Source organism: Phacochoerus africanus, chromosome 10, assembly GCF_016906955.1.
Source record: "Phacochoerus africanus isolate WHEZ1 chromosome 10, ROS_Pafr_v1, whole genome shotgun sequence".
NCBI lineage: Eukaryota > Metazoa > Chordata > Mammalia > Artiodactyla > Suidae > Phacochoerus > Phacochoerus africanus.
In genome coordinates this window covers 36,120,888-36,147,684 of record NC_062553.1, presented here as the reverse complement: position 1 = coordinate 36,147,684, position 26,797 = coordinate 36,120,888, and the positions used below count along the sequence as shown (strand labels likewise).

The 26,797-nt window shown below is 33.2% G+C and overlaps 1 protein-coding gene across 1 annotated transcript in view; it reads left to right on the top strand.

Moving 5' to 3' along the window:
• The window catches only part of GABRG1 (gamma-aminobutyric acid type A receptor subunit gamma1), a 57,521-nt gene extending 51,576 nt beyond the window's left edge, over positions 1 to 5,945 (top strand). Inside the window, exon 9 of the mRNA XM_047798775.1 lies at positions 5,460 to 5,945. Within this exon, the coding sequence (XP_047654731.1) occupies positions 5,460 to 5,729 (270 nt within the window). The 3' untranslated portion in view covers positions 5,730 to 5,945. The remainder of the gene's footprint in view (positions 1 to 5,459) is intronic.
• The last annotated feature ends 20,852 nt before the right edge of the window (positions 5,946 to 26,797 follow it).

Sequence of the window (26,797 nt, the reverse complement as noted above, 5' to 3'; positions counted from 1 at the left end):
GCAGGTGTGGTGCTAAAATTTAAAAGCAACAACAACAACAACAAAAGTAGCTCATGCTGAAATTCAAATTCAGCCCATAGATGATAAGAAATCTCATAAAAATGTCTTATGCCTGCATCAGGAATTTGATATACTATTTGAGGACAGAACTTACTTATTTGCACTCTCTCAATGGCTAAAATTTTAAATGATGGAAGTTTATTTCACTAGCCATGGACAAGGCACTATTAAAAGAATAATGAAAGAATGTATTCTCTTTTCAGGGATATTTACATCTAGTTGTGGAAAAAATTCATTCAAAGTGTAAACATAAGATTATAAGGTACAATACAAATAACAGTCCAATATAAAATCAAAAGTATACAAAGGCACTATATAGAATTAGCAACTAGATGACTGATTTCAAATACTTTTTCAGCAGCTGAATATTTTCTATGGTATAAATATTGTTACATATAAAATATAAAACATAAGTTAAAATATTTTAAAAGATGTTTGTATTAAAATAGAGATAGGTACCACAAAGTGACACCTAAGTGGACTGTCCTTTGCACAGAGGAAATCTTGAAGCATCATGTAATACGGTCTGTGAAATAGTGACTTCACAAGTGCATAGTGTTGAGAAAAGGCTATTGTCAGCTACAGTGCAGTGGGTGGCCTTCTTTCATTTCATTGTGCATAGTTTATTCAAAATGTATGTAAACTAATTATTTCAAAGGGAATTGGATAGAGAAAATTACAGAGAAAGCATGGCATCAGTGAAGTAATTCTTTGAAGAATAAGTTGCAGTTTTCAGGAGAACAAATTAGGAAGAACAGTGAAGTCAGAAGTCATGATGTAAGGCCAAGTCAAGGCTAACATATGAGAATAAAAAGTGCACTAGTGTATTTCACAGGTTGGTTGTCTAATGCAGTAGCCACTAGCCATATGGCTAGGTTTATTTAAATTAACTAAAATCAATCAAGAATTGAAATTCAGTAACTTAGCAGCATTAGTCACATTTAAAGTGCTCAATAGCTACATGTAACTCGTGGCTACCATACTGGGCAATACTGATGCAGAACATGTCCATCATTGCAGAAAGTTCTGTTGGACAGTGCTGGTTTAGAAAAATAGGAATCTTGCCAAAGAAAATAACCCACACTGAAGATAGAAAAGTGGTTTATGGCCAAGAATGGAAAATCTCCAGTACTATATTAGATTTTGCCCTGTCATGGATATTTTTGAGCAAAATGGCATGTGTGGTTCTATGTTTTTGAAAGATAACTATACATAGCTTAGAGTGTATACTTGAATGGCAAAATAAGCAGCAAGATAAAGACTATTGCAGTAGTACAAGAAGTAACCTATTACTGAGAGTGGAACTAGGGTATCTGAGTAGAGACCATGTGTGAAAGGTCATGATTTTTGTTTTTGCTCACAGCACCCAACCCACAGATTTTTCTCCACAAAGGAGTCTTATATCAGTGCATATCTATGTAAATAAACATTCTTCTACTTTTCAGAGTACAAAAATAATGAAAAGCTATATCAATACCCAATTTCACAAACTATAAACCTTCTTTCTTGTAATGGTATGTAGCAAAGCTCGCAGGAAGGATTATTTGATATTTGTGACATGTGAAATACAGCAAGAAACTTACTTGTGCATGGTTGAAACAAATTAAAAATTCAAATAATGTAAAAATATACAAGTAAGAATAAAATTCTCTGCACCACATCCTTGGTTCCAACCCTCAGAATTAGTTGTTGTTTTTGTTTTTTGTTTTGTGTTTTCCTTTTTTTACTTTCCTCTGATAATTATTTCAATTAATTTCTAATTCTCGGAGTATGAAAATTGACAGCTCAGCACGGCATCACCAAAATCCACCTCATGTCTATTTTTAACACTGATGTGGATTTTTAAATTTTTGAAATTCTGACTGATACATAGCTAGGGCTTATGAAAGTAGAATAGAGAAAATCTATGCTTAGTTTGACATTTTCATGTGCAACTTTTTGAATGGGAAATTAATAATAGTGACATTAATCAATACTTCACAAGATCAGTAATGTAATAATGTTTGCTAATCATATTGCTTAATAATATTATTAATGATTTTAGTACATGATCTAAATAGTAATTCCAGAATAGTGTAAATGCATATATAAATATAATTTGTACAGAAATAGTTTACTATTTACTATTTATTTGATATTAGTATATCTTGGTGCTTAAAATATATTTTGTATATTTAACCATATGATTAATATACGAGTAATAGTATTTAATAAATAACCAGACATATATATATATATATATATATATATCTTCAAAAGTGGGAATTGGATTTATTTCTCAGAATGTTAGGCTCACCTATATTTGTAGTGACTTTTTGAAATAACAACAAAAAATGGTTCATTCTCACAACTACATCATTTGAAGTAAAAGGAAGTTCTATTAGATGATGTTGTTTCTTTTAATGTCATTTAAACAGATCTATTTTATTTTTTGAATGTTTTGCTATAATAGAGGGCAGCAGGATTTTTATTTGAGGGATTATAAGGTGGGTTCTATAGTTGTACTTCAGACAAATAATGTTTGTAATGTTTGTATTCTTCCAATTAATTTTTCAGTGGCTTCCAGGTCACAAATCTATGTGTCAAAAACATTTTATTTTACTGATACTGTGTCAGCTTGTTGGCTATTTTTCTCAGCATATATAAAATTCATTTCCTGTCACATTCATCATTCAATGAAATGTAGTCTCTTTCAATTTATGAATTTGGGGTGTTTTGGGGGAGGGAGCAGGAAAGTAGAAAATTGTCAATCTGAAGTGTCACTGCAGTAGAAGCTCTCCATAATTATCACCACCAGAGATTAGTCCATGTTTTAAATGAACCATGTGCAGTTTTTCTCCATTTCTGTGCACTTTAATCATCCCTCTCAGGCACAACTGATATCATTCAACACACACACCATCTCTCCATTTATGGTAGTTCTGAGTGATATATGGAATGAGTTTTATGCCAACAAACTTTTATTTTAACCATGTTTCACTCCGATCAACATTGAAACATATGATATTTAAGTATTAAGTGACAAGAAAATGAATATCAATTCATCTCATTTTTATACATAATTTTAATGCTACACTAAAATTTAGGAATCTAGTCAAGTATCCCCAAGTGTCAACCTCAAAAGATCTGTCATTAACATTTAATAATATACTGCTGCTGTTTTTTACATCTAGGCAAGTGGAATCATGCATTTACTTGTATTCAAGGCATTGCTTCTTATCTTCAGGCTGCACATTTTGTTTCTAACATAGATATTATGACGTGTTATGCCTTTATCTTTTGAAAATATCACCAAATATGATTATTTGTTTCTTTTTGCATCTACTAAATGAGTAATATTTAGTGAGTCAGATTATATATTTCTTTTAAGAAATAAAATAGGTTTGAATATAGACCCAAATTTTAAGGAATTCTCTTTTTTGTTTAATTTTCTAAATCTTTCTTATACAGTGTTTACTCTTCATGGTTTGAGATTTCATAACGTAGGATTAAAAAAATTTATACACATTTTCACTAGAATTTAAAATCAGGATAAAACAACTGTTATAATCTCAGTATTGTATTCAGTGTTTAGATAATAAAAATAATGATGATAAATTATGAGATTCATATCTTAACCTCTGAAATATGTGGAAGTTCTGAGGGATGAAGAGTTACTAAAAAGGCAGTCTTTGCCATTTTATTCACGCTTCAGTAACATTTTTGATAAGGTCCAAGTTTTTATTGTTATTACTGCTTGTTTTAGCACATATACTATAGCCAATTTTGATATATCCTTTTTAGGAATCAACAGTAGCAATAACAAGTACAACAACAACAAATAATATTGATTGGCAGTGGAATACTTGCCATGTTTCTTTTTTTTATCTTTTTAGGGCACACCCGTGGCATATGGAGGTTCCCAGGCTAGGGGTCAAATTGGAGCTACAGCTGCCAATCTACACCACAGCTGTAGCAATGCAGGATCCAACACACATCTGAGACTTACACCACAGCTCATGGTAATGCTGAGTCCTTAACCCACTGAGCAGGGCCAGGGATCGAACCTGAATCCTCATGGATACTAGTCAGGTTCATTGCCACTGAGCCACAGCAGAAACTTCCTTGACATGTTTCAAATATTTCACTTGCTATTTTATGTGTATTATCTCATTTAAACCTCCATCAGATCTATGTATTATTATTAAGACTTTGGTACAGCAAAAGACACAGACACAAAAGATCAGTGACATTTCTTATTCAGTCACATGGCTGTACTGGGCAATAGCTGGAATTTCAGCTTAAGTGATTGCTTTAATATTCCACAGATCCTGACTCCAACGTGACTGATTCCTCCAAAGTGATTGTTCCAAAGTGACAGCTTTAATATTCCACAGTATCCTGGCCATGCTTGATTTTTTATATTTTTAAAAATTCTTATTATTTGTTATTCAGAATATGGTATTGGAATTCCTGTCGTGGCTCACATGTTAATGAATGCTGCTAATATCCATGAGGGTTTGATCCCTGGCCTCACTCAGTGGATTAAGGATCCAGCATTGCTGTGGCTGTGGTGTAGGCCAGCAATTACAGCTCCAATTCAACTTGTAACCTAGGACCCTCCATATGCCCTAAAAAGACAACAACAACAACAACAAAAAAAACCCTGATATCATAAAATGTTAATTTGATATGTGTCCCAAATGATCCTTGTAAAAATAACTGTTATTATTGGGCAAGACATAGCACTGATCATCTTACATATTATTAAAGTAACTTATCACGACCATCATAAAAATTAGATGCTAATATAATTTCACTTATGAGGATAGTTACATTGGTAGAATGAGCAGAGTTGTGAATACCAGCTGTTCCCAAACCTGAGTTTTCAACGCTTGCATGCTCTTTCTCCCAAATATGATGGCTTGTGTTTATCTGCAACTCCCAATCTTCTATCCTTTATTAATTCACAGCTTTTCAAAGTTTTCCACTTTATCAAAATGTCATCTATAATATTTATTCTCTTTACTACTAAAATATAGAATATAACCATAGCAACCAACAAATGTTTATAGCATTATAAATGTACTAGTATAAAAATCATAGAAAAATGTAGTTTATTCTCATTTTAGAATTGGATTCATGGTTAATAATAATTTAGTAGTTCAACTTCCTAAAGGTATAAAATATGTTTCATTTTGAGTATTTTCTGCAAAATCTTTGGAATATAAAATAGTGTTTGTATATGTTACAAAGTCAATTATGAACCAAAAACATGTTAGGATTAAATATTTGTTTGATTTTGGAAATTAGGATTATTTTTACTGCATATCAGTCTCTGCATTTGCCTTGAGGAGACAAACTAATCTTCTTTTATGCTATTTTTTTTTTTCTCAAAACTCATTTATTATTTTACTCAGATGTCCTCTGGACTCCATCCTGGATCTACTCTGATTCCAATGAATAGCCTCACTCTGCCACAGGGAGAAGATGATTATGGGTACCAATGTTTGGAGGGCAAAGACTGTGCCAGCTTCTTCTGTTGCTTTGAAGACTGCAAGACAGGATCGTGGAGGGAAGGAAGGATACACATACGCATTGCCAAAATTGATTCCTATTCTCGCATATTTTTCCCAACAGCTTTTGCCCTGTTCAATCTGGTTTATTGGGTTGGCTATCTTTACTTATAAATTCTGCTTACTAGGCAAAAATCATAAGAAGTCTGACTAAATCCAGTATAACCCAGTGTCCTTCAGTTACATGAAACCAACAATTAAATTGTGAATAGTTAACAGAAACCTACAGTTAAAATGTGACTAGTTACTTGAACTATTCATAGGTAAATTAAGTAACAGCTTTCGGATTAATTTAAATTTATATAAAACAGATTAGTTGCAAAATTTAGTATATTAAAATAATATTATATATTTGTACTTTAATTTTCTTTATTTTTACATATGTCCTATTAGGATTTTGAATTTATAACTTCTGTGATTCACATTTTAAAGATGAATTGATTTTAATATAGGTTTTTTTAAAATATAATCTATCATTTAATCTATCATCTTAATCCAATGCCTAATATCTATGTCAATTTTTTGCCTTAGAAATATTCTTAATTTGACTTTTTCTTATTTTTTATTTGTATGTTCTGTTTGGAATAGAGCTAGTTAAAAACATATAACCATGATTTCCTTGGATTGATCTCTATGTTTTACTCCCCAAAAGAAATCAATTTATTTTTAAATGTTTTATTAATTAAAGACGAAAAAGCCAGTTTTCACTTTATCTTTAATCCAGTTCATTTCTTGATGAAAGTTTAAATAGAACTCTAGTTATATTTAGATTTTGTGATTTACAACTAGGTTGGAAACCATCAAAGTCATTTCTTTTAAATACAAGGTGAAAAAAATAATGAAGAATGCTATATTTAACCATTTTATTCTCAGCTTCATAGCATTTATGAAGAATGAAGAGATTTAACACTGAAATGTTTAGATATACCAATGCTGAAATTAAATGCAGAAAGAACTGACTTTTTCCTTAACCCCCTACAAAAAGTGTTACATTCCTTAAATTAACAGAAAACATCGAAGAATAGGGCTTGTATTTACTTACTGTGGCTTATTGTAGAATTATCATCTAGCAAATTGATTTGAAATCCACATTGAGAATATGGTCTTAAATAAATGCTATTAATATTGTTCAGAACAGAAATATTCTGGCAACGCAGTTTTAAGCCTGTGTTATCACCTTTCCCAGCTCCTAAATTTGGATCTGGTCACTTTCGCATCTTTGTTATCAATTGTAATCATATCTCTTTTCTTGAAAATGGAAAATCATATGAGTTTCACACATCATATTCATTATGATAGTCTCTTTTTTTTAAGAAAACCTGAGCAGGCACAAAAATCATGTTAAAGCTGGCTTTTGTTACAGGTACCTCCAGTGAGCAAGTATGGGAGCTCTCTCACTTCTTCAGAGACCAGAACAAAAATAGTCTTAATATAGTTTAAAGCCTGTTGGTTAATAGTTTCCAAAATATCTGTTTTGTTAAGAGGAGAGCTAACGGTAGGATTTGATCATTAGATTTCTGTAACCAGTTTGGCCTATCAACTATATAAAAGCTCCCTATACATCCATCATCACCTAATTATCTGGAAAATCACCACAGTGATCTTGGATATAGGCTTCAAAAATTGTTTCCATTGCCAAGAGCAACTACCAGGATGAAGAAGTTTATGATTAAGGTCTATTATGCCTGTGCTATCACCTGTGCACTTGACACCCCATGGTTAGTGAATACATGAGTATGCCCTGGCATGGTTATACCTAGGTGTTTAGAATATATAAGGTGTTTTTAAATCTAAATATATTCCACTGTGTACCCACCACCTACATCTGAGTTTTTTCACTTTGCTTATAAGCCTCGAAAAAGTGAGCATGAATTAAATATTGCCCAAATATCCACCGACACTGCTTTTTTTGAATGGAGAGCCAAATTAAACTTTGGCCATGTATATATTCACTTACAGATTGCTCAAGCATTCATTTTTATAACACTGAGTATTGATGGACATTCTTAAGGTAAACATTCATTTAAAGATAAGCAAAAAATGAAGTGCCGATGAAGAATACATTTCACTAAAATGTATCATGGTTATTTCCATGTGTTAAGCTATAGCCTGTTCATTATCATGGGGGGCAGTTTTAATTCTGGGATTCTTTCAAGTCTATCTGAGCATGACCATATTTTAAAATACTTTAAAACGCTTAATATAATTAGCTTTCCATTTCTTGCTGGTGTTCCATTAACTCAGCTTTAAATGTTGACAGTATTTACAAGTGAAAATAAAACATATGATGATAAAGTATGACAGATGCTTTTCTATATACATCCATTGTATATATCATCAAAACAAGTACTTTGTTTTCAAAGCCAGCGGTATTTTGAGCAGTTCTATTTAAATATTCAGATCGAAAAGGGATGTGCAAGTCTTACTAGTTCTAAAAATCAGAATGTAAAGGTTAAAATGCAGTTAGATTATTTTGACGAGAAATAAGTAGAGCTTACTTTCAAAGGAAATGCATTCTAATCTCCATTTAACTCTTCTTTTGAGTATTAGTTTTATCATCTTGAGAAACATTTTTTTAAAAATGCTCCTCTTCCTCCAGGTGAGTTATATCTTAATTTTATTAGATTCACTGGCACTTGTGATTCTGGCTGCTTTAACTGTTTTTAAGAGTAATGTGGACCAAAAAAGTGGGTATAGATGAGGAGAAAGATAAGTGGAAAAGAATAATTTAGAATAATTTGGAAAATGGTTAATTTACATAGAGCCATACTCTAAATATGTGACCAGGATCCTGAAACACTGAGAAGGGGAATTGTGACTAATATGATTTAATTCTCTTGGATTTATAATTGCATGATAATATTTTATTTATTCTTGAATTGCATTGATAAATTTAGACTCAATTGAAATCAATTTCTAAATGCCATGTAGTTTCTAAGAAGAAAAAAGAACTTGCCTGAGAATTCAGTAAGGAAAAGGCAAAATTTAAGAGTGAATCTAATGAAATATAAAGTGTTAATATAAGTAGAAATTAGACAATTCATTGGATAAATTTTATTTTAAAGGTATAGATTCCATTAAGGAGTTTTAAAAGCTAACTTTATCTGATTAACTGATTTAACTTAAAATGCAATAAATGTAAGTAAATACACACAAAATCCCCAGTTTTTTTTCTCCTTTAGTGTGTTCCCATATTCTGACATCAATACTTAATCATAAAATATACTATATTTCAGCTTAAGAACAAGACCTACATTGAGGGCTTCATTCTTGCCAATGATTCAGCATCAAAAAGAATGGTTGACAGTCTCACGTCAAGGGCTCATAATTGTAAGATGTGAAGTTATGTTCTAGGTCAAGGTATTGTGAAGAAATGCATCTTGTAGTTTTATTATGTAAGAGATTTAGATAGGATGATTTGTTTGAATAAAATTTAAATTAATAATAATGGAATAAACACATAAAAAATGAATAAATACACGTATAAAAATTGTCAAAGTTTGGAAGTTCCCATTGTGACTCAGCAGTAACGAACCTTACTGAGATCCATGAGAATGTGAGTTTGATCCCTGGCCTCACTCAGTGGGTTGGGGATCTGGCATTGCCATGAGCTGTGGTGTAGGTCATACATGCAGCTCGGATTCTGGGTTGCTGTGGCTGTGGTTAGGCTGAAAGCTACAGCTCCAATTTGACCCCTAGCCTGGGATCTTCCATATACTGCGAGTGGGGCCCTAAAAAAAAAATTGTCAAAGTTTTACAGCAGTGCCTATTTTCACCCTTGTAAAATTTCCTAGCAAGACACCCCATTTGCAGTTATTTCATTGATCTTAGCTCTGGAGTTGAAGTGATTGTGTAGACATTTAATGATTTAGCACTTGTCCCAATAAAAATATTTTGAAAATAATTTCTGACTAGGCTCTTTTTCTTTGTATCATCAAATTTATTTAACTCCTCAATGTCACACCATATGAAGTCCAGGCATGCTTGGCATACATTTCTGTTGGTCATCATTGCTTTTTTATGGCTAGGGAGCCCTTGACAGAGCACTGTAAAGTCACAGAAACCATTACCAAGACTGTGAAAACATTCCAAATGGAGTTTTCAGACACTATTGATCACATTGCTCTAGCCAATATAAGGTCAGTTCTGTCTTTTCCACATTTGCATTTTGGAAATGGCATAACCTAATTCAAATATTTATCCAGCACTTTCTATGTATAAAGTATTGATTTAGATAAAATAGGGAAGATAGAAATGAACTCTCTAGGAGGAGATTATAATATAATTAGAAGATTAGTTATGCAATTGAAGGAAGGGAGGACAATGCTGGGAAGGTTTCTTAGAGAATATGTGTTTAGAGATGGGAGTTTGATAATCCAATATGTCAATAGGTGAGGTTAACAGAGAATACATTTTCCAGTTGAGTAAACAGCTTGAATAAAGAAATAGAAGCACGAGTGCAAATAAAATTTCTATTTTAATTAAAGGTGAAGATTCATATAGGGACAAGCAAAGATAGGGCTAGAAAGATAGGTCAATCCCTATGGAAGAGAGGCAAGAATACAAACTTCAAGAGGCTGAGTGATATAAATTCATGAAGAGTTCTTGAAGATAAGTAACTACAGAAGCCTTATTATGAATCCTGCAGGAGTTTCATCTTATTAGTGTGTGATGTTTGGAGTAAGAAAAGCCAGTTAGGAAGCTAACTTAATACATGAGGTGAGAGAGAATGACAGTCAGTATTCTGGTGATTGAAATTCAATGGAGAAGGGGGAAAGATACATCCTGAATAAGAAAGGAAATGAGGCAGTCTTGAAGCTGTGATTAATAGACAAAAGTAACTGAATGACATGCTGTGTGTGAAAAAGAGGGAGTCCTGGATTGCACAGTAGGTTTTTGTGCATAAACAGACATTAAACAGATGTCATACTCGTTTTGCTGTTACTTTTAACATCTTACTCAAATGCTTATTTTTCCTATTGACCTGTTTTTTCCCACACTAGGGATGTTGAAAAGAATAATATCTGAAATACAATCTGTCCAGATCATTATTATTTTGTAAAAATCTGTTCCTCACTAAAAGGGCTTTCTCTCCAAATAACGTTTCTTTCTAAGACAAAATAATAGTAATAATGTATTTGGATAAAGAGAGAAAAGGAGGAGAACTGTGAATAGAAAAAGGCTGCTGTGTAACCAGACAAATCTAGGAAGTTGATTCCCGACTCTCAATTTCTGAAGATTTGTCTTGAAATAATTTATTTTTGGGTAATGAAGTGTTCCTGGAACCTTTAAGTCTGTGAATAGTTAAGATAAGCCTGTGATGACTGTAATGCAGTTAAACTGAAAACAGCTCATTAAAGGACTTTCAAGATATAGTTGACTTAAATGGAAATAGTTTATATCTCGATAAACCACTGTAATAACTGTTATTTGTGTCCATTAAGTGTATGGTGTCACTTCGTATAATAAAGTTTTATGGCTCGTGATTGCATTGGTTTCTGTTGCCAGCTTCTGCCTCATCATTTTGAGGAGCATTTTGTGAGTATGTGGCAAAGGTATCTCAAGGTATTCTGTCCCTTGATTCTAAGTGCAAAATAAATGCAGTAACTTGTTATGAAATAAAGAGTTACATTCTCTTGAAATGTGCCCTTTTTTATAGTTTTCATACACATGTGTCCCTTTATTGTTTTGGAATATGTATTCATGATTTTAGCATTGAAGCTAATTTCTGATCAATGTTATTTCACATTTTTCCAATTAAGAAAATAAATTGGTGAGTTTCTCTTTGATACAGAGTTATGAAAATGAGTTAAACTAAATGGATTAAAAGGCTAGGCAGGGGTAGTTAAGGTTTATGCATGACTTTCACTGCATAGACTGCATAGACTGGATTGTTCTAACAACCTGTGATTTCACCCTAATTGGAACTGCCTAGTATTCTATTCCCCGGGTGAATCAATGAGGACAAAATATATTAGCTTGGGTTAATACCTGGCCATTCCAAATACCCTGTGTTATGAAAATGTGTTATTTCATTTGAGGAAACAGTTAGTGGAAGAAAATTAATGCCAGAAAGTCAGGAAAGAGGTTATCTTCTGCCTCACCCTCCTAGATTTCACTTCTCTGCCATTATTTCTTAAAAGAAGAAAGTTTGATTCTTCCCTTAGGTTCAATGCTGTCTTTATCAAATAAAAAAACCTGATGAAGATGAATGGGGTTTTAGTGTTTCTTGAGCACCTGCCATGTGCATTATATATTAGTAACTTTCTCTTCAAAATAGAGCTCCATTTAACAGATGAAAAAATTGCAGCTCATTATATTAGATACATTTTCTAAGCTTCTATACCTGTAACTTGGAATTAAATATAGGTATCTCTAGATGTACAGATACTCTCTTTCAGTTACATGGAACTACACTGATGACAATGTGATAGTTCATATTCCAACACTAGAACAAGTTTCCTTCGCAAAAGAGATGTTAAAACCTAAAAAACAACCAACTCAATTCTGTTTAAAGCACAAAAACCCTATATTATTCAGTAAGAGCATAATCTTTTGTTATCTCCCTACTTGTCATTTCCAATGTGGACTTAGTTTCAGCTGAAACATTTTAAACAGGTACTAAAACCATTCTCCTAATAGCCAGTCAAATATAACATAGACTACCAGGCATGCTTCAGAGATATTTCTGGTTCAGTTCTAGACTATTGCAATAAAGTTAAAATCTCAAAAATGTAAGTCACACAATTTTTTTTTTTTGGTTTCCCAGTACATATTAAAGTTATGTACACTATACTGTAGTTTATTAGTGTATAATAGTTTTATTTCTTAAAAAAAGTACATACCTTAATTAAAAATACTTCATTGTTGAAAATGCTAACCATCATCTGAACCTTAAGCAAGTCAGAATCTTTTTACTGATGGATTGTCTTGCCTAGATGTTGATGGATGCTGATCTGGGGAGTGGTTGCTGAAAGTTGGGTGGTTGTAGAAATTTCTTAAAGACAACAACACACTTTGCCACAGTGATTGACTCTTCCTCTAACATTTTGCACACAGTATACATTCTTTCAAAATTGGAATTAATCTTCTCATACCCAGCCTCTGCTTTATCAATTTCAGCTTATGTAATATTCTCAATTTTTGTGGTCATTTCAACAATCAGGTTCTTCGTCTAATATGGGCACAGTTTGTGATGACCCCAAATAACTACAAGAGTAACATCAATGATCATATATCACACACTACCATAATAAATGTAATAATAATGAAAAAGTTTGAAATATTGGGAGAATTACCAAAATGTGACACAGAAAGAGAAGGTGACCTAATGCTATTGGGAAAAAAAAAATGGTGCCAATAGATTTGTTTGACACAGGGATGCCACATACTTTCAATCACTGTTAAAAAAACGTATCTACAAAGCACAATATAGCAAAGCACAATAAAATAAGCTATTCCTGTATTTACTTTTTAGAAGAGGGAGTGGCATACTATGGCCGCAGCAATAGTTACTGGCATAAAGCCATGCTTTTTCATTCACAAATTGTCTGTGGCTGCTTTAGCACTATATTGGCAGAGTTGAGTATGTGCAACAGAAATCAAGTGGCCTTTGGAGGCTAAATATTTATACCCTGGGACTTTACAAAAAACATAAAGTTTTGGAATAACTATTGCACCATTTAGAAAGGCACCACATTTTAGAAAATGCATTTTCTTAATTTTTAAAAAGAATAACACAACTGGTTGCTCTCCACTGTACTTCATAGCCTCAGAGACATTAATCAAGAAACTATGTTCTCTTCTTTTGAATCTGCAAAAAAATCCATCATAAATCTGTTTTATTAATGAAAATGTGTACTTCGTAATAATTTCAATGTTTTTGAAGTAGATAAAGTAGATTAATCTAAAGAGAAGTTTGCTGTTACCACTAAAATTGACACAAGATGCTTTAAGTAAAAGAAAAGTGATAAATGCAACTACTAAAGTAATTTTAATATTTTCCCCCTTGAGACAGAATAAAGTATGTTGCCTCATTAAAGTTGTGACTGTCAAGGTATTATCTTGCTTTTAACATTTTTCACAGTATTAAAATCTAAACAGCTTTTCCTGAATAATTTTTTTGGAATAAATATTTAATTCACTTTGCACATTACTCATGTGCCTTGTCTCTGAATTTCAGAATGTGCACTTCAATTATTAAAATTTACATTTCAGAGTCACAAAAAATTAGTTTGTTAAAATTTTTATAGTCTGAATAAAATAGGAAAGCACCTTTAAGATAATACTATATAATAGTTACCTTCAGCAATGATAAATTCAACATTTAACATAAATCAAATCTCCAAATGTTGATTCATTTATATTCATACTAAGATTTAGATTTTAACAATTCATATTTTTATCTTTTAACCTTTAAATTATCCTACTAAAATTTCAATTTTTCAGTACTGCTTATGTTTTTATTTTTTTATTTTATTTTTCATTTTTCATTATTATTTTTTTGTCTTTTGTCCTTTCAGGGCTGCACCCGCAGCATATGGAGGTTTCCAGGCTAGGGGTCTAATCGGAGCTACAGCTGCCGGCCTATGCCACAGCCACAGCCACAGCAATGCCAGATCTGAGCTGCGTCTGCAACCTATACCACAGCCCCTCACAATGCCAGATCTTGAACCCACCGAGTTAGGCTAGGGATCGGACCCGCAATCTCATGGTTCTTAGTCAGATTCGTTTCTGCTGTGCCACAGTGGGAACTCCTGCTTATCTTTTTAAAAGTTTGCCCTCATAATAAAATGTTGGAAAATATGAAAATCTCACTTTGCATTAATATTAATAGTTAATATTCACATGTTGTTTCACTACACAAAAATTCTTAAATTAATGATCTCAGCTGACCAGTAGCAAAGCCTAAGCCACATGAGGGACCAACTGTAAGCACTCCACTTGGTAAACTAGAAACTTGATCCAGAAAGCCTGGGTGACCCAGACAACATGACACCTATCAAGGTTAAGTCTTTTGCTTATAAATTCTGTGTTTACAATATAAACTCTGGATGTTAAGTTGGCTTATAAAAGAATTAGATCAGGTTGTACTGCATCTAGAATCCTCTCATCTTTCCTGACTTTGTCTTCTCAAGGATGAGTAATGAAGGTACGAAAATGTACTCAAAGTATTTTTTGATGTTTTTCAGTCATAGTCTAGAAGTAGAATTATGAGATATTTGAATTGTGTAATTTGAGATGGGTTTAGTAAAAGGACACTTTACTAAAGTATGGGAAAGCGTTATTAGGAAGGCACCTATGATGCATCTTCCAGAATCCTGAAACTAATTCCAGAATAAGCTGGTAACCACAGAGGAGGGAGCAGTTGCAGGAAACAAGAAAGAAATATCTGTGCACAAAAGGACATTTGCTGAGCACGGTGACCTTCAGTTGAAGGACATTGGCAACTTGTGGCAACTGTGTTGGAGGGAACCTGTAGAATAAATAACTTCGGAGACAGCATATTCCTTCTTCCCTACGATCTTCTGCTACTGCTCCTCACTGGCAAACTCTAACTGGAAACTAAGGAGCAAAGAGCATTTTATCTAATCCATACAGGTCAGTTTTCTGGAACACAGAGCAGGAAGCAGAAGATTGGAGACATTTGGAAGGGAAAATGGAAAAGACCCAGAACAATGAGGACACTACTGAGAGATTTAGAACTGATTAGAATCAATGAACTTTATGGTCACATTAGTACTTTTCTCTTTACCTGGAAAACAAGAGCTAGAGGCAGTGCCTGGCAACTCTGAGCCCTGTGCCTCTCCTTGCACAGTCACTAGTCAAGGCTGGACAAAGATGCCTTGGTAAACCTCTTTCTCTCCAGATCCATTTTCTCTGATACAGGCTGGCATTATTTTTGGCACATTGGTGCAGTCAATGTTTATGTATATGCTTGTTTCAGAACAAAAGGCTAATTTACAGATTTTTAAAAAACTGACATTTGCTGTCAAAATTCCAGTTAGTATAAGTGTTTCTTCTTCTCCTTTGTCTCTATGGTATACCTCTTTTTTCTTGACAATTTGCAAAGAAAGCAAAGGAAGAGAAATAAGACCAAGAAAGACAAGATCAAGGTCTTCCTAGCTCTTTCTTTCTTGCTGGGATTGCAACAGTAAATTTGACATAGTTTCTGACTTTAATGATTATTATAAATTAGAGTGTAATAGTTACATATGGAGTTTCTATAATGTGCCCAGAACTATTTACAAAAATTCAACTGCACATGAAGCTGAAAGTTTAAAATGTATTGATGGTATTGACTAGTCTGCAATTGAATACCTGTGATACACAAGCACAGCATAATTCAATTCTGATTTAATCTGCTTTGACAAATAACTGTAATACGGGAAATTTCAGGTGGCATATTGAACTAAGCGTAGTAAGAATGAGCTATGTTTTTCCATGAGGAATTATGAGCGGGGATGGCTTCTTAGAATTAAAAAAAAAGTGAGGAATAAAATACAATATGACAATAAGAAAAAGTAATTTTTGCTGGTATATAATGTATACTTGGCATTATCCTAAGAGTTTTATTTATAATAACTATCTTAATTCTTACAACATCACTAAGTACTTACTATATTTATCTGTAATTTATACAAAGGGATTCTGAGGCACAGAGAGGTTGAGATACTTGCCTAAGGACAAAGTAAACTGTATAAAGCAAAGAAGCAATTACTTTAGGACATCTTGCTAACAGATACACACAATAGATTAAGTACAGATGCTCACAAAGTTGAAAGCTATGGTGGCTTGATGCTGAGATGCTGTGGAGTTCCTGGAGAAGGAAATTGGTGCTATTGTTTTTGCTGCTCAGGGTGTGTGTTGCGTCTATTAAGACGATGTGAAACAAATGCCGAATGCTATTTTCACTTTCTGCCTTTTTAAAATTTTTTGGTAAAAGCAAAAATCTTCTTAGGATTTATTTTAGTTAACCAAAACAGGTAACAATGTAGGTCTTTCCATGAATGTGAAGTGGCATAAAGTCAACTTTTGAAAAGCAAGGTACACTTGTACTGTAGAGTCCCCTTTATGAAATATCTAAAACAGTGAAATTCATAGAAACAGAGAGTAGTAGTAGTTGCCAAGGGCTTGAGGGAAGAGGAAATGGGTAATTGTTTAATGGATATAGTTTCAGTTTTGCAAAATGAAGGACTTATAAAGAGCTACTGCACAATAATGTAAAAATAGTAAACACAACTGAACTATACCAGTTAAGACGATAAGCTTTATTTTTTAAACCACAATATATGTCTATATATCTATCTGTAACAGAGATAGAAGATAAATTACTTCTACAAAATTCTCCATAGACTAGATATAGATGAGTGGTATCAGCAATAGTCATTAAATGTAGGAAAATAACAAAAATTGTTGTGTAGTAAAAGTAACAACTGAAATCACACAGAAGTGGAATCAAATCCTAGCCTTCCCTTACTTCTATGTGGTCATGGATAAATTATTTATATTTATAAGCCTTGGTGGGAGTTTTTTTTGTAACCTAAAAATCATGGCTAATATATACTCAAATTATTGAATAAAAATATTTATGGAAACATTTGGCACCTTGCAAAAGCTCCAAATTTGTTAATATCTGCCCCTGATATTTACGTGAAGGGAAAGACTTATGACAGGGAGAATTTTCAAAATAATGGCCTTTTGATCCAGGACTGTAATAGAAGCAGCTTTGTAAAGCAGTTGAAAATGTAACTCTGAATTCAGATGCCCAGTTTGTAGCCCACATCCACTGATTTCTGACCACACGGCCCCAGGAAAACTATTTAACCCCTTCAAGCCACACTTGTCTCAACTGTAAACTATGGATGACAACAAATGTACTGACTGTATTCAAAGTGTAGCAGACACTGTGAAGCGAATACCCCCAAAAAATTATTCCAGAGAAAGACAAATATATGATATCACTTATACATGGAATCTAAAAATGATACAAATAAACTTATTTACAAAATGGAAATAAACTCATAGACATATAACATAGATTTATGCTTACCAAAGGGGAAAGGGAGGGGGGGATAAATAAGGAGTGTGGGAATGGTAGATACACATTACTATATATAAAATAATAAGGCACAGGGAACTATATTCGATATCTTGTAACGACCTATATTGGAAAAAATTTGAAAAGAATGTGTGTGTGTGCGTGTGTATAATTGAATCACTTTGCTGTAGAACTGAACCACTGCAAAATTGTAAATAAACTGTACTTCAATAAAAAATATTCTAAAACTCCTTCTTTCTCCTGGCCTTTCTCTATTATAGAGGCAAATAAAGAAAATACATATGTGTCTCCCCAGACTTTATTATAATTGAAGAGTGAGCATGTGATCCAATTTTCATTAATTAGATATAAGGAAGTGTCTAGATGTTCCTTCTTCTTAAGAAATATACTGGGTTAATGTCTGCAATCAGCCCTTAGGGCAATCAGCTTTTATCCTTCCCCTTCTTTCTCTTGGAATTCAGATAGAAGACCTGGATGTGCAAAAGCTAATGTATAGATAGAATAGAGCTCATTATACCACTGGTGAGTTACCATATAAGACTTAGACTGCTCATCTCAGAATTCCTTGTGGTTACAGATTTAAAAAAAAAAAAAAACTACCCTCTATTCATTTAGACACTGTACATACAGGCTTATTGAAAACATTATAGGAAGCAAAGAAAGTAAAACGCTTAGCACAGTGACTTGGCTGCAGCAATTATTGACAGACATGTATGACTAGATGAATGTGGCACTCATGACCTTCTATTTAGTATTCGATGATGTTGAGCATATGCTTGAATGGTATCAGTCTGAGTGTAAATCATGACTCAATGTTTTTATCACTTTATTAACCTTTGTGAATAAATACATAATTATAAAATGCCAATTGTATTACAGGTTTTCTCAGTTTTTATAGAGCAACTTCCCAATATATTCTGATTGATTGGTTGAACAGTGAGGAAGGTAGACATTCAAGAATGTCTTGAGAATATATTGCAAGAAATTCCAAGGTGTGTATAAAAAATCTTTTCTGGGATGGATTTTGCTGTTGCGTTAAAAAAAAATGGATCTGCATCTGGTTTGGAGTATTTTGATGAGCTTAAGATATCTTGGGGGGAGTAGAATATGTATACCATATGCTTAAGCCTTAGTTCATTGATTAGTTTATTGAACTGCACTGACTTCCTAGTGTAAAGCTGATTCATTTTGTGATTCATCATAGAGAAAACTAATATGCTGAAATGCTTATTCTACTATTATGGAAAATGTATGTTTCCTAAAGGTCTTTAAATGGTATAGTTTTTAACCATCACCTGCTTTCCTTAAACAATCAAGATGAAAATTAAAATAGCCTTTAAAATGATACATTCAATGAAATAAAGATGTGACTGGCTCTTTGGATGTATATGAATTAAATCGTATTTCCAGAGTTCCATTATTTACTGAACCAGCTGAACAGTAGATCTGTGCTTTCCAGAAATGGTTGCAACATTTCCCAATATACATGGGATTTTTGTTTGCTTATTTTTTTTACAATGTGATTTTTCACCTTTCTCATCAAGAAGTAAGACTTAATTCATTTACTTATTTCCTAGAAAGTCCTGCAGTATGTGGCCATGCCAATATCTATAGTATGTCTAGTGCCATTTCAAAGACTTTGGATGTTTATAATCAAGAACTATGGTATAATTTATTATTTCCACTTAGACTACTCTTTCACCTATAATTTGCTTTGTTAGCCCATTTTTACACTGCAGATCTAAGTTTAATTGTACTCTAAAGGAGGCATCCTCTGACTACCCTATAAGTATAGGACCCCTATAATTATTCTCTGTTCTTGGCTCTTTTTTTTAAAAATTAAAGTATAGTTAATTTACAATGTTATGCCAATTTCTTCTGTACAACAAAGTGACCCAATTATTATTCTCTGTTCTTTATATCTGATTGATCTGAGCCCCATTTATTCACTTTGTATCATTTATCATTAGCAGTAACTTTTTATAAGTATATATATACATATGCATTAATTGGTTAACTGATTGTCCTCTATATTGTAACCTTGAGATAGTCAGGGATCAATATAGCTATGATATAAGAGGAAATTAATAACTATCATTTTAAAGAATCATTGAAATAATGATTCATAAGAGAAAAAAATGATAACTATACCTTGATTATAATAAAACAAAGGTATAAAAATTTTAAGAATGAATGAAATGTAATATATATTTAATCATGTATTTAATGTTATCATTGTCAATTAGAAAAAAAGAAAATGGAATGAGTAAAAACCCAGTTAAATAATACAACAAATGCAGGAAAACCAGACCATAAAAAAATAGTAAATAAAAATTATAAACTGATAAACATGACATGAACTGAATTGATAAACACAGGCAAGCAATTAAAAAGTAAAAAAGGAAAATCACTTGTAAAACAAGAGAGTAAAAAACCTAACTCATGTAACCAAACTTGGAAATAAATGTTAGAAAGATAAAACATTAAATAGAAAAAGAATGGAGACATTTGAGATTACTTTGTGCAATTACACTATAGTAACAAGGCAACAGAAATAGACATGTTTGACATGTTAGGTATTACAGTAACAATGTGAATCAGAGGGAAAAGGCACAGGAGTCAGAGACATTGAACAAAGAATTATTTTATATTTCAAGGAACAGGCTAGAAATAACTTTTAAAAACCTCTCAATTTAACTTTTTCAGATAATATGTTTTAAGATCTAAAACGGAAAAAAAAAGAAAACTATAGACATATTGTATAGGTGTAGGTAATATATTTTATAAAAATCCTAGCCAATAAAATTCAGCAATCCTAGTTCCATGGCTAACAGAGAATATTATTTGCTAAAAATGGCCAAGATCTTCTGAAATGATAACCTCATATGGTTGTGATCAGCAATATCTTACAGAGATCACAAATATTTAAGTTCCCAGAGGGTTTCCCAAAACTAAGTTTCCATTTCCATAGGCTGACTATGTGGTATGATATCTCATACATAAGACAACTTAAAACAATATTCTTAGCTCAAGAACTTGTAGTATATATGCACATACAGAAATATACATTTAATATTTCAAGGAAAAAATAGCTGGGTAAAAGAATTTATACATTATTTATGTCAGGTAATTTTACCATTATTGAAGATATTTCAAACCAAGTTAAGGAAGGAACATGTTTTCAAGTTAAGGAAGGGGTTTTCAAAAATAGTATTTTTGAATTTATAAAAATTAATTCCACATTGACTACTCAAAGCTTAAACAATTTTCCTCTTTAATTTTTCTCTACCACAAGAAAATTTCATGGAAGATATTTTATTCAAAGTTATCTTAAAAAGCATATTAAATAATTTTATGAATGCCTTAATTCTACTATCTGAAAAATTCCTGGCTAGGGAGTAGGGTGAAGGTAGGAAATGGAACCATGTTAGGGAAGAAAATTCATTGCCAATATGTGTTTAAATACCGGCAATTCTTGGTCCATCATTTCACTTAATTCCTTAGTCTCCCTGTGAAGTAGCTATTTTAAAATGATTTACTGAAGGTTTTTGTACTAGAGTTATCTGTTCAGGTCCTGCTGTTGGTAAATGGCAGAGTAAGACTTGAACTTAAATTAGCCTGACTAAATACAGGGTATTTGTTGTGTGTGTGTTGTGTGTGGCCTTCTTTCATGTTTTGATGTGGAGAAAGATAAAAGAAATGTGGTAACCTCTACAAAAAGCAAAATACATTAACATCAAGTCACAGAAACATTAGGAATGGTGGCTCTCAATGTGAAATATTATTATAAACATTATGATTTTTAAATTATATTTTTAGAACAGTATTTTATTTCCAAATTGTTCCAAACATACTATCACTTTGCAAGTATATTAACAAAGAAATAAAGTGAAGCCAAATTGCCCTCAGAATAGATGAGAGTAACTATTAATGAAATAAGACTTTTGTCATAAAAATAACAAGTAACAGCAAATTTAAACCTTCTCTAGTAAATTGTGGAAAATGGAAATAATCAACACATCTGTGATCATCACAAAGTGCTTGAGGAATCTTGCTATTGTTTTAGTTCCTATTCAAACTGATTGGAATCTAAATACAATTTCTTTGGCAACAGCTTTTAATAGTCACAAGCCATCCAAAACAAACAAACAAAAACCTTGGACTCAGCTTTTTTCTTTTTTGCCACCATCACTTTTCCCACTAAACAGTTCTAATTTTCAATTCTGCTAAATGTAAAAAAATACCCTTCACTTAGTCTTCAACACTGAATTGTGACAGACATTTAGCCAAAGGCATATCGATGACTTTCAGGTTTTAAAATGTTTTCTGTTTGTTTGTTTTATGAAACTCTGACTATAACTTCTTCTAATGGTAATCATTTGACATATGTTATATCTAGTCTTTTCATAGAAACAAACAAAAAAGGTCGTTTAGAGTCAAACAGACAACTATCCATCTACTATATCCAATCTCATTAAAGAAAATCACCAGAGTTTTCCATTTATCAGTTCCAGGACAATTGGATTTAGTCCAAATATTGTGAAATCTCATCTTGAATATCTAAATCGAAAGTCCTTCTAGTAGATGAAAAACCATCTGTTACTCATTTCTGTTTCAAGAACTTCTCGTAGACACAGCATAATATACATTAGTTTTAAGAATTTGTGTAGAAACATTTGAAACCCTAGGACCCAGTTTTTAGAATTAAGAATCATCAAGCAATTTTAAATATGGCTGGTATTATAAAAAGTAACAAGATGACCTCATCTCAACAGAGTCAATATTTTTCATTTCTATTACTGGCTTCCAAACCATAGGAATCTTTTATCCATTCTTTTTTTTTTGGTGGGGTGGTGTGGGGAACACGACATACCTGCAGCATATGGAAGTTCCCAGGCTAGGGCTCAAATTGGAGCTACAGCTGCCGGCCTACACCACAAACACAATAATGTGGGATCCAAGCCTCATCTGCAACCTACACCAAAGCTCATGGCAACACCAGACCCTTAAATCCTTAACCCACTGAGAAAGTCCAGGGATCAAACACCCATCCTGATGGATATTAGTTGGGTTCATTACCGCTGAGCCACACAGGAACTCCTTTTATCCATTCTTTTAATGTGACCCTTTTGGAGCAAATCCTAGAGTTCATTCTCTAAAGGAATTCTGACTTTGGTGCATGTGCAGTGGGGGTGGCACATGTAAATGTCTAAGAGGATACCTGGGTTGTCTAAGAAAGATATAGTCAACATGAGATTAGATATGCAAGAGATTTATTCCAGAGGAATCACTATTCCCAGCCTTACCTTGCATGATTCTTAAAAATAAAACTTAGAGATAATGTAGTTTAATCATATATTCCTGCACTTAAATTATCAGATTTTCCATAAGTGATAATAACACCTCTCCAAATAAATACATCTTTCCCAACTTGTTTTCTATGCCACTCCTTTCATTTAAACAATAAAGGAGAGCTACTCTCTCTGGAAGGCATTTCTCAAATACTCAAACACCTTTTCAAAATGATAGGACGTTCTGGGGAGTCTTCAGTGCCTTCCTTCTGCTGGAATGCAAGAGTTTAACTGGACTGTAACACCCACTTTTTAAAATACGTTTTTATCATTTACAAGTGCTTTAGGGGACCTGATTTTGTTTGATCTTCACAATGTCAAGAGGTAGTGAGAGTATTAAAGAGTATTACTAGCCCCATTGCACAGTTAAGAAAACAAGAACTTGTTATCATCTGAACATTAAAGAAGTACTCAATTAAGGCCAAAGATTTCAGATTTTTCAAGGCTAATTCCAGAGCTCTTTCTGCCACAAAGCCATTTCTTTCTGATTGGTGGCCCTTCACTGGCCAGCTGGGATAATCTAGCCCCGAGGGATGTGAGGAAGGAGAGAGGGTTCTTGCTGAGAAAAGAGATTGATTCCACAAGAACAAATGCCCTTTGAATAAAGTAATACCTGAGGTCATTTGCCTGATGGGCAATGGAAATGAAGGAGAAAAGAACTGGGGAATTAGGTGGAAAGTGAAGGCTCCAGACCTTCCTAGGCAGAGTCTACCTGCTGCCACACATAAGATTCAATACATTTCACCAAGAAATTCCACAATTTTAACACTGTAGTAAAGTATTACAGGAGTAAGTAGTACAACATAATATATGTCATTTTTAACTATACCAACTAACTTGATTCCTGTAATAACTTTAGAGATTGAGGAAATTGGGACTCAGAGAAGTTTAGTGATTTGGATAGAAATCATCAACTAGCAAGCCAGACAGAGCTCAAAATTGAACCAGCTTTTAACACCTATTTTTATTTCATTTCCTCTACATAAATCTCAGTGAACTGTACTTGTCATGGCTAAGACAGTTTGGTCGAGTCCTACTGGCAACATTGAAAATATAAATAAGAATGCTATTTGAATATTAAAATTCTTATGAAACATAAGGTGCTAGGTAAAAGCTAAGTAATCTTAATATGCACATTCCACTCCTCATAGTGATGCCTACGTAATTTTTTCCTATATATCTAGGTTCAAAATGGCCTTGTCTTTGACTGAATTTCAGTATTTTATCTTCTCATCAAAATCTTAGAACATGTTCTGTATAAAATAATGACAGATTTTAACACAGATTAAACTTTATCAGGTTTTGTACTAAGCAAGCAATAAAAATAAATTTTTGAAACTTGTATAATTATAGTTATACTAAAGTACATTGTAGTTACAACACCAAAATTGCTGCTTACCATTAATTCATTGGGTGTATAATTATTTAACAATGTTGCTAGAAGAATTAGGAGGAGAAAGAGTCCAGTGTGAAGATACAATTTGTTTATTTATGTATCTGCCAAGACATTACTGGAAACATGAAAGTATCAACATAAGACCCCAGCAGTATTTGTGTACCAAAAAAAAAAAAAAGTTTATGGAATTTTTGGAATAACTACCTAAATATCAGTAAATGCTAAACTCATAATACATGTCAAATGCAGGACAATGCCTCAATAAAAACTTAAGCTCCACAATGTTGGTAAAATATATTGAATCTGTTTTGATAACACATGTAGAAGGATAATTCACATTGTTAGGAGCTCAGCTGGACTGAGAGAGAACAGTCATCAAGTGTCAGACTAGCTTAATATGAAACCCAAAATGAAAGGGTTAAATCTTTACTTACTTACTGTTATGATATAAGCTAGATTCTGAAAAAAAAGAAAAGAAGAGAAAAAGCTCCAACTCCCCTCGTTCCATTTCACTCCCTGAATGGTGCATCACTTTGGTAGATTAACACAGAAGTGAGGGTAGGAGCTGCTCACTGTTGAGGAAGTCCTGAACAAAAGGCCCTGTCAGTTTTATAGACCTTGGGGTTGAGAGGAGAGCGCAGGTATAGGACTAAGAATTTTTTAAAAAAATATTTTTACTATATATATATATATATATATATATATATATATATATATATGGTAAAATTACCTTCGAATTTTCTTCCTCCTTCGCCTATAAGGAGGCCACAGCAAAGGCACCTGAAAAAGACCTCTATTTGGGACCCTAGATAAAAAATACCCTGGAAGAAAAAGGTGTCTGGGCTAGGAATGAAAAATGAGAAGACAAAGACCAGGTAGGGAGGCCTGACACTTTGACTGCAACTCCCTTCAGAGGCTGCACTTGAGGGCTGTGCTCCAATAATGAGGTGGCATGGCCAGCTTTCCCAGGGAGGCCTGCCTGGTAAAGCCTTTGTAATGGCTTATGGCTGGGCCTGAAAAATCACACATTAGTTTGTAAACAGAAGCCAGATTGCTCATATTATTCTCTCTGTGGAGTCAAACTATATCCCATGTCTTTTTATTCTAAAAAATAAAAAAATAAAAAATGGATGGAACTAGAGACGCTCATCCTGAGTGAAGTAAGTCAGAAAGAGAAAGACAAAAACCATATGATATCACTTATATCTGGAATCTAATATAGGGCACAAATGAACCTTTCCACAGAAAAGAAAATCATGGACTTGGAGAATAGACTTGTGGTTGCCAAGGGGGAGGGGGAGGGAGTGGGATGGAGGGGGGGCTTGGTGTTAATAGATACAAACCATTGCCTTTGGGATGGATTAGCAATGAGATCCTGCTGTGTAGCACTGGGAACTATGTCTAGTCACTTACAATGGAGCAGGATAATGTGAGAAAATAGAATGTGTACATGTATGTGTAACTGGGTCATCGTGCTGTACAGTAGAAAAAAATATTGTATTCGGGAAATAACAGTAATAAATAAATAAATATATAAATAAAATAAAATAAAATCAAGGATACCACATAATGAATACAAATAGCCAACCATTCTTTTATTTTCAAAATACATCTTTATTTTCAATAATTGCAAGTGTGAGACTTACAGGCCTGATAAACTAAAGGCTTTTACTACATTTTTAAAGTATAAGAATTTGAACTTTATATCAGTCCTTAGACTATTTTCTTTACTATTTCACTCACTTCCAAGATGATTTCTTCTACGAAACACTAGCTAAATGGTCATGACTGGCAAATTCCTGTCTCTTTGGTGAATTCTATCTCTTGGTATCAACTTAACATCGTTACGTGGTTCTCTAGTGGACGTCATCATCCTGCCCCAAGCTCTTGATTTCTACCTCTCCAACCCTGCTCCTCTGTCAGTCTCCTCCGTTTTAATAAAATATAACTTGATCCTTCAGGTTCACTAACTTCAGGCTAAACACCTTGGGTTTGTCCCTGACCAAATACTGAATCCAAATACTGAATCTTGTTGGTTTTTCCTAAAATTCTGCTAAGTTTAGTTCCTAGCACTTCCAAAGCTCTGTCCACAGTAATGTCACCATCATATCTTGCCTGTATTGAATTGACTTTTCATTTTCCTCTTCTCTTCGCTGAACCCGAGTGATCCTTTTGAAATACATGTAAATCCTGTATCATTCCAATCTTCTGCTCAAAATATTGAAATGGCTTTCCATCTCTTACAAATAAAAATCCCAAAGCCTTAAAATGGCCAACAAGGTTACATGAACTGACCTGGTACTACCCTCCAGATTTTATCTACTTCCATTCTCTTTCTCATTCTTCCTACCTCAACCATACTTGTCTTCCTGCA